The sequence below is a fragment of the Trichechus manatus genome, unplaced genomic scaffold (genome assembly GCF_000243295.1).
Source record: "Trichechus manatus latirostris isolate Lorelei unplaced genomic scaffold, TriManLat1.0 scaffold00249, whole genome shotgun sequence".
Classification (NCBI taxonomy): Eukaryota; Metazoa; Chordata; class Mammalia; order Sirenia; family Trichechidae; genus Trichechus; species Trichechus manatus.
Window position 1 is genome coordinate 1,688,828 of NW_004444185.1, and position 9,376 is coordinate 1,698,203.

Sequence of the window (9,376 nt, forward strand, 5' to 3'; positions counted from 1 at the left end):
GGGCCGCGCCTGTCCCGCCGAGCCCGGCCGAGTGCCAAACTCCCCTCTTTACGGCGCCCCATGCCGCCTCTGCTTGCCGCCCTCGATCTCTGCATTTGGCGGGCAAAGTATCGCGGGAGGCGCCCCGAAGCCCGCAGTGCTCTCAAGCCCACAGCCCGATACCGTCGGGGACACGCGCCGCGGGGCTTATTGCCTTTCCTTGCCGACCACCTCCGAGGGTCGCAAATGCAGTGGGCCCTTGGTGGGAGGCCCGACACGTCCTAGACAATGGTTCACGGCTGGGTCCCAGAGGAACCGGGAGAGCCGCTCGCGGGGATCGGGGCCGCGAGTTCCGCGCCGCCCAGGGAGTTGCCCCTGGGGGACGACAGGAGGTGACGCCAGGCGCAGAAGGGTTAAGGAAGCGCCAAGGTGACTCGCGCCGCTGCCCGCAAAGGCGCAGACTAAGGCCGAAGGGTAAAAAAGCCGGTTGGCCTCCAGGCGCCGCTCTCCCGCCGAGGGCAGCGGGGCCAGAGTGGCGCCGCGCCGGACGCGCGGGACCTCGAACCGAGGGCAAGGAGCCCGCAGCGCGTAGCGGAGCCCAGCACCCCTCCCGGCGCCCGGTCGGCCCCGCGGCGGCAACAGCTTTTGTTTGCCTCCATCGCCCCCGGGACAGCCGCGCACACGGCGCTGCCGGGCAGCCGCGGGGGGCGCCCATCGTCGCCCCGCTCCTTCACTTTCAGTTTCCTCCCCCTCAGGCGCGTAGGCTCGCCGCCTCCTCAGCCAAGCCGCGCGCCTCGGGTGAATTACTGCGGCCGGCGGCTGCCCCGGCGCGCTCCCCAGGACGCCCGCCCCAGCTCCCCGAGGGCGCCAAGCCCTTCACACCTCCGCGGGCACTCGACGTCGCGGCCGCCGGCGGGCGCCGCGTTAACGGGTCGACCCTAGATACACCATGCCGGGCCGCCGCAGGGCGCGAAACGGGGCGCCAAGGCCGAACAAAGAGCAGCGCCGCCGGCGGCGTCCCCGAGCCGCCCCAGCCCGCCGCCGGCCCGCGCCCCCCGCGCTTCCGACTCCAACGTACTCGAGTTTCAAAGTTATCTTCCTGCGCCCACCGGGCCGACGACCCCGGCCCGGCCCTCCCGCCACTGCGCAGACGAGTAGCAAACAAGTTTAGGAACCGTGCAACAGGCCCCGACCTCCCCGCGGGACTCCGGCGCCCGCCCCGCGCCCCGACGGCATACGGGTGCCCAAGCGCTACCCGTGCCCTCCCCAGCGCACACAAAGAGGGGGCTAGCCGGGTGCACCGCGCCGGGGCAGCGGTCTCCACGCAGGAGGAGCGGCAGCGGGCCGCGGGCGGCTCGCTTGCCGCGTGCCAAACCTCGCTCCGGCGGCGGCGCACAGACCCCGAGGGGGCGGGCGGCGTCCAGCCTCACCTTGGTGGTGATCTCAGAGCTGGTGTCCACGGCCGTGTCTGACATGGTGGGGCACGCTGGTGATCCGATGCAGCGGATTACAAAGAAAGCGCGAGTTCGGGGACTCTGGCGAGAAGGCTGCCGGAGTCCGCGGCGGCAGAGGAGGCGCGCGGCGGAGGTGGCTGCGGCAAGCGCGGAGCCGAACCCAGGAACAATGCAAAGATGGCTTTTCAGAGCAGCCAGTGGGGAACTCACGCGGCGCCAGAACCTTTAATATAGATTAGTGGGCGGAGCTCAGCCTCCCCTGCCCGGACACTATTGGCTGAGCTCAGGGAGCGGGCGCTCGCTCATTGGCTCCATTCCGAACAATGGGCAAGCGTGCTTAAAGCGGCAGTGCCTTGGCGCGGCCCGCGCTGCGCAGTCGCCGGCCGCACTGTCATTCAGAGTCTGAGTTTGCCGGGTCTCGGCGGAGCAGAGGCCGTGGGGGAAGGGCGCGCGGGCGCGCTCGGGCTGCGCGCTCCCGCGCTGTTTTGCTAGGGCTGCTGACGCAAAGAGCCAAAGCGCGGCAAAGCAGCCCGCCCAGCCCCGCCTCCCGCGCTGCTCGGAAGGAGGGGGAGGGCAGAGCCGGCGGTGGCGGGCGCACGACGGCTGCCAGGGCGGGGGAGGCGACGGCCCGGGTGCTGGGCTGCTCTGGCCCCGGGTGGCACCCTGCTCAGGTCCGCGGACATGCCCCTCCCCCACCCTGCGCCGGGGCACCTTCGACCAAAAATTGTCCCAGTGCAAGTGGGTGGAAGCCCTACGACGATTGGTGAGGGCGCGAGGCCAAGACTCGCGCACCTGGGCCTCCCCGTCCTTACTCACCACCCGTGCCGCACCCCTGGCCCGGGCGCTCCGAGTCTGCAGGGAGGTGACCCCGTCGCCCACCACCAGCCCTGGCGTCCGCTGCTCGAGCCGGCCGACGAGCGGTCACCGTGTCGAGCACACACACTCGGGGACTCAAGCATCAAGGGGACTCGAGGGCCGGTGCAGGCTCCTGCCCTCGAGCAGGACAGCCCGTGCTCCTCGCGTCGAGCATCGGTCCCCGCACCTCAGGGCTCTAGGCAACGCCTGCCTCGGACGGTCAATGCCGTCGCGACAGACTCGGGGCAGCCTCCTTCCAGGGACGCACCGGGCCATCGGGTCACCCGTCTCCCATCTCATTTCGGGGCTGCGAGGGGCACATGAGCTTCTACATTGCGAGGTTATCGGAGAAAATAATCGTTCCTTATACAGTTGGGTTAGTCCTCGGGGGCTCCTTGAAATTTGGGGCGCCATTTCGAGAACCACGCGGAGCTCCGAGAAGGGAGCCATCAAGCCGCCACACTCAAGATGGCGCTGGACTCGGCAAGTGTGCCGTGACGTGGCGCTCGAACCCAAGCAGAAAATTTAAAAAGCTTAGGCTACACCCTTCTTATCGCCAACGCGCTTGATTGTGGAACTACGAAACCGGCGGTACAGGAGGAAAGACAAGAATAGGTAGACACAGTCCGGGGGGGGGGGGGGGGTAGTTTTTGTGCCACACACAAGATGGCGACAAATAGGGTTCGTCTCTGTGTTGCCAGAAGGGGGCGCCCGACACGGAAGGCGGGACTCCGGAGAAACGAGCGCCCACTGGCTGAGAGTGGCGGGCGAACACAAAGTTGACGCTTTGCGTCCAGCCATTGGCAGGTTCTGCTGTCTCTCTCTTGGGGCCGATCTGGGAATGAGGAAAACCCGGAGTCTGGAATCGTGGGGAGGACGGCTACCAAGGCCAGCATAGCTTGGAGGAAGCAGGGGCGAGAGGAGAGACTGAGTCATCCTCCTCGGGTTTTCCTGGTCAGAGCGAGTTGGCCCGGTTCTCACTCTAAGGCCCGTTTGCTGAGCTTACACGTACTCTCCCGACTGTCCCGCGGGGAAGAGGCACGGGGTCCCGGGAGACTCCTTGTTCTGGTCCCCTCCCGCCTCCCGCTCCCCCTGCTCCGCACGTTCCAGGCCCGCATCCCGGTCATATCTGTCAGTCTGGTCGCTGGCCTGTGGGGCTTTCGGAGCGGCTCTCTGTCCTTTGGCCGGGAGAAACGTGAGCCAGGTGCTGGGCAGGGCTGGGCGTCGCTCCGCCTCCCACTGCCTGACGGTCGCCATCCTGTCCCGGGTGCCGGGCGGTGGAGGGAGGGGACGCCCGCCGCGTCTCCGGCCTGCCCGGGTGGGAGAGGCGGCGACCGAGGGAGGCGCGGGCAACCCTGTCCCAATGCGCCCCAGTGGCAGGAGGTGGGCTCCCCAGGGTGAGCGCGCGCCAATCCTAGGGACTCTCACGATGGTGTCCCCGAGGACCAAGCTTCCCAACTCTTTGTTCGGTCCCCTCCCTCCTGCCATAGGATGTTTTCCTAGGGGCTGCCCGCCGCGGACGAGGAGGAAGGGGCTCCCCGGCCGCTGCCACCGCGACCCCCTCCTTTGGGCCACATCCTCAGAGAGGTTGAGGGTCTATGCGGCATCATAAACCCGGCCGCAGAGCGCCTTCTACCTGCAGCGCATTAGTTAAGCTCCGGCTCCCCTCAAGGGAATTGTTCAGTCTGCAAAACCCGGATGCAGTGAGCTCTTTATCTGCGCCTCATCTAGGCAGATTGAGTTTTCTTACCAGTCTGGAAGGCGGCCTTGGGCAGCCGCTTTTGTATCCACATCTGAAAAATGGACTTGACCCTTCTAGATTTTGACCAGCATGTGGGGGGAGGCCGAACAACCCGGGAGGAGCTGGTGAATGTGAATTTCCCTCGAAGAACTGCTTTGCCTGACCCAGTTCTCAGGCAGCTGGCTCTGCTAGAAGTGGGTGAGAAAGCCTCATGCCCATCTGGTTCTGGAACCACCACTTACATTCACCAAGCACTCATCAGCGCATGCTGTGTACAAGAAGGCAGTGAGCCGCTGGCTTTTACTTCGAGCATTTTCATTTATTCTCTCTACCTTAGAAGGTAGGTACGACAATTTCATCATATGAAATTGATGTTTTTGTAGGTCAATACCAGTTGAATATCAACAGGTGTATAGGTTCAGCCTCTAACATGGTATCACCTTCCTTTTAACAAGTCAAAAAGGCAGACCAAGGGACTTGGTGTTACCAGGTGAATCAGTGGGGGAGCTGGGGCTAAAGTCCTAGAATCAAGGAATCTGGGTTGTTAGAGGAGACCCTGGAGTGAAGGTCATCTCCTCTGACCTCCTCAATGCCCATAAGTGGTTGAGTTATGTGGGCCAAGAGCTTCATTCCTCCAGCACCAGGCAACTCCCTACCTCCCTTGCTATTTCTGAACAGGGCTGTTCCTGTCTCCTTTCACTTCCACTGCTCTTTGCTGCTACTCAGGAGGCAAACCCTCCCAAACCAGCTCCTGGCTGGTAGGTAGGCAGCCTGGCCCAGGTGTGTTCACAGCCCAAGATGAACTAGACTTAGATTAGAGCTCCGCTAAACCAGGGGCCCCAAAGAGCCCCTCCAGGCAAGTTTTGTTTTTAAGGAATTTGCATAGGGACACCTCTGGGCCTCCCACACACTCTCAAGTTGGGCCCTAGGCCTCTCCCTGCCCGGCTGAGTCACATACTTATTTCAAGTGCCTGGCCCTGTAGGCATTTAAGGTTGCAACCCCCTGCTCCTAAACCATTTCCAACTTATTCCTAATCGGTTTTCTCACAATTCTGCTTGATTTCCAAAAGACCAGAAAGAATATAAATGCTGGTCACAGCCGCCTGGGTTCAAATCCCAGCCCTGCCACACCCTAGCTGTGTGACATTGGGCAAGTTACTTCCTCACCTATGAAAAACAGAGACAGAGATGACGATAACATTACTATTTTCCAGAGTTGTTGTGGAAACTTAAGGAATTAATATGCAAAAAGTGCTTAGAATAGCATCTGGCACATCCAGAAAGCGAGCGGTGTTTTCGGGACCCTGTTTTCCATCTGCACCTAAGTGGGCTGGTTTCACGGTGTGTACGGGGCTCTGGACAAAAGAACAATGTCTTCAGCAAATTCTTTCCATATGCAGTGGGAAATGAGGGCACTGGCCTACCTGAGTTTCTGGAAGCCTGTGATTCGCTGCCTGACGTGCTTGGCGGCTCCTTCGGCCTCAGAGGAATGACAGAGTCTGTGAGGCAGCAGAGTGGAGCAGGCCTCAAAAATTCCCGCCTTCCCACCCTTCAGAAACCTAGGAGTTTCAGGCTGTGTTTCCTTGTTCAGGCATAAGGGCCTGGGGATCTGCCAGGGGCCTTTCAACTTTCCTGCCACTGTGCTGAGCCCGGCGGGATTGTGCAAGACCCCCCCTCGGGCCTGCTCCCTGGCCCAGCGGGCCCAGGCCTGCCTGTCCTCCTGGGGAGCTGGGCCAGAGACCCGGCTTCAGACACCCACAGGTCTGGCTGCCTCAGGAGGCTCCTGCCTGGCATGGGGAAGGCAGGGAACCCGTCACTTGACGTTCGAGGCCTGTGAGGCCCCGGTGCCACACTAGGTAAGGAGGCTAGAGGACGTGTGTGCAGCGTGCATAGACAACTCCGGCTTCTCCAGTTCTTCTCGACTTCCTGTGCGCATGCTCCTTGAGTGCCTCAGGAACCCTCCGCCTGCACGCCCGGTTTCCCGGCCCCTCTTCCCTGCATCCTCCATGTGAATGTACGTTTTGCATAGTTCCTGCTCTGTGAGTGCTTTGCTTAAGCTCCAGTTACCCCTGAGAGCGCGTGGGCCCAGCCTCAAGGTGGCGGGCAGAGGTGCCCGTTGGCTGGTGTCCTCTCTGTGAAAGCGTGTGACAGCGTTTCGCCCAAGGAAAGGTTAACGTCTGTCTGTGTCTGTGAGGAGGCATTTAGCTGAGCACCTCCACGACTGCCTCTTCCTGCCTGTTGAAGGAACCCGGCCACACAGCACCATGCAGGACCCGACGAGACCAGGAACCCCAGGCCGACCCCGGCTGAGGGTCTCTGTGCCCCACGTCAGGCCAAAAGCCCCAGCCCAGCTAAGCTCGGTGTTCAGGAGAGGCAGGCTTTCTGGCATTCTGGAACTTACTCTTTCCTTGTCTCTGTTAGTCAGAGAGACCACCCCTCAATCTTGTCTGAGGGAACAAGGTGTGAGGGATGGAGGGTACAGGCAGATGGAGAACACACAATCAGTCAGGATTTGCTCACACTTTACTACCAGAGGAGCCCCAGTGGCACAGTGGTTAAGCGCTCGGCTACTAACCAAAAGGTTGGCAGTTCAAATCCATCAGTCGCTCCTTGGAAACCCTAAGAGGCAGTTCTGCTCTGTCCTGGAGGGTCGCTATGAGTCAGACTCGACTCGATGGTAATGGGTTTTTGTTTTGTTTTGTTTTTTGTTTATTGCCAAAGGGGGGCACAGACTCAGGGTGACCTGTGACTGAGGGGTTCTCGGTTTTAAAATTGGGACCAAAACCAAAAAAAAAAACAAACCTGTTGCCGTCAAGTTGATTTGACTCATAGCGACCCTCTAGGGCAGAGGAGAACTGCCCCGTAGGGTTTCCGAGGAGCGGCTGGTGGATTCGAACTGCCGACCTTTCGGTTAGCAGCCCAGCGATTAACCGCCGTGCCACCAGGGCTCCAAAATTGGACAGTCCTGGAGAAACCACCACTGTTTGCCTGGGACTGAGGGGTTCCCGGGATGCAGAACACTCAGTGCTACAATCAGGAACCTCCCAGAAAAACCAGGACGAGTTGGTCACCCTAGTCCAGTCCTTACTCAACTGATGGAAGAGTGACATTTCTGGAGAAATCTATAACCACCGCTAAGAAGGGTCCTTGTGGCCCTCAACCCAAAAACAGCCTCCGGCTTGGCTTCTGCATCTCTTTGCCATAGAGGATCCAGGGGGACGGCGCTGAAGGACGCTGAGGGAGCATTTGGTTCGCAGATGGCAGCAGAGGGATTGAGGGGCTTAGTGTTGATCACAGAGCAGCAGCTGGTGGCACCCGGGAAGAGGACCTCCCACACCCTGCGGTAGGGGTGGGGGGCTCTTGGCTGCCTATTCAGGCCTCCAGCATGGAGCTGTCTTCCTTTCTAGATCCAGGTGGGAACAAAGGTCCCTAGAAGAGGGGGAGGAGGTTTCTTGGGCACGTTTCAAAAGTGTTCTCTCTTTCGAGAGGCTTTCTGAGAATCTCACATGAACAATTCCACAGGACAGTCTCGGGACAGGATGCAGCAGTACTACCCCGGAGCCAAACCTTGCCCAGGAAGGGAAGTTAAAAAAAAAATTGCCATCGAGTCGATTCTGACTCATAGTGACCCTATAGGACAGGGTAAAACTGCTCTACAGGGCTTCCAAGCAGTGGCTGGTGGATTCAAACTGCTGACCTTTTGGTTAGCAGCCCAGCTCTTAACCACTGCACCGCCAGGGCCCCGGAAGGGAAGTTGGTGGCGCCTTTTCTAGGGACGTGCTGGCTCTGCGTGTGTTTAAAACCCAGGAGAGCTGCTGCTCACACACCTCACACAAGGGCTGCAGCCCGTTCCCTTTGGCCCAACGGCTTGTATGGCCTTGAATGGTGACTGGTTTACCACCCCCATTCAGCAGCTTCTCCGGGGCCTGCCACTCTCTCCTGCTGCCAAGATTCTTACCTAAAAAGCACTGGCCAGACACCTCCCTACCCACTTTTTGCTGCTGGCAACAGCTCAGTTTTCCACTTGCTAAATGGGAAGAAGAATATGGCCCAGCTCCCAGAATGAGCACAGCCTGGCAGCTTGTCCCCACTCTGTCCTGGACTATTCACAAGGCCACAAAGGTACGAAGTCCTTGGCATGTTGTGGAGACCCCCGAAGTCATCATGTCCTTGGTATTCATCAGTCTCCTCTTGGGCTGTATGTAATATGTTGGAAGTTTCCTCAATTAAGATTTTCAGGATGATAAGATGTGTTCCAGAACGGGGGGCATAGAGAAGGTAACGAACACCCAGAGGCAATCTCTAAGTTGTGCCCCCCACCAATTTCAAGATGAATAGACGTTGACAGCGGCGAAGTGTCAGCAGAAATGCCTTCCCCTCACTTGTCCGGCTGCCTCAGTCAGGCACCATTCATATTTGTGACACCTCAGAATGTCATTCCGTGCCTCGTCTGGCGCACCCTTGGGCTTGTGCCCAGGGAAAAGTGCCCCCCTCTGGACCCTCCCCCCTTGCTACAGGTCCGTTCCAGAATGTTCTTCAAAAGTCACCACCACCCGTAAACAAGGTAGAATGTGATGCAGGAGCATTCATGATGGAAAGTAAAATGTGTTCTGAATACCTGCAAAAACAGATGAAAGAGAGATTAATAAGTGAACTGACATGAAATGAAACGACTCTGAAAGCAAGCAGAGAGGAGGGTTAAGAAACATCCTTAGCGGTCAACTTTTGGTTACTGAGAGCGTTTGGCTCCGTGGGAAGCTGTCGCCCAGCGAGAGTGGGATTCTCCATTCTTTGCCTCCTCAGCCCCAGCCTCTCCTTCCTCACTGGGGCCCCATCAGGGCCAGCTGTGGGAGGGGGCAGCTCAGGGGCCTAGAGGGTGCGTGCCTATCCTTGAATGTTCTAAGCAAGTCCCTGTACCTTCCGCATCTCATTCCCATCATCCGGGGCTGAAGTGAGGACGTTTCATGACTGAGCACAGATAGCTGGGTCAGCACCCACCTCCCACTGGCCCCCCACTCTGCGTGACCCTGTACGTCATTCATCACTATACTTTGTCAAGAAGTGATGGTTAAATTGCTCCAGATCAAGTGGAACTGGCCCACTGTTCCGGTAAGTCCCCACTGGGGTGTTGAGGCTGCTCCAGCAGCATTGTAAGAGGGGAGAGAAAACGAACAACCTTCAGTTATACCGCCTGGTGGAATCCACTGGGGAGGGTGGGAAAGAGCCTTGTTCTACACATGAGGCCCTATGGCCCGGAAAGGGGGCCTGGCTTTCCCAAGGCAGCCCAGCAGAGTGGCCCCTGATCAGGAGTAGAGCCCTGGCTGCCCGGTCTCCATGCCACCCACCC

The 9,376-nt window shown here is 59.6% G+C and overlaps 1 protein-coding gene across 1 annotated transcript in view; it reads right to left on the minus strand.

Moving 5' to 3' along the window:
* The window catches only part of PTMA (prothymosin alpha), a 4,162-nt gene extending 2,530 nt beyond the window's left edge, over window positions 1-1,632 (minus strand). Inside the window, exon 1 of the mRNA XM_012559448.2 lies at window positions 1,410-1,632. Within this exon, the coding sequence (XP_012414902.1) occupies window positions 1,410-1,454 (45 nt within the window). The 5' untranslated portion in view covers window positions 1,455-1,632. The remainder of the gene's footprint in view (window positions 1-1,409) is intronic.
* Window positions 1,633-9,376: the final 7,744 nt, after the last annotated feature.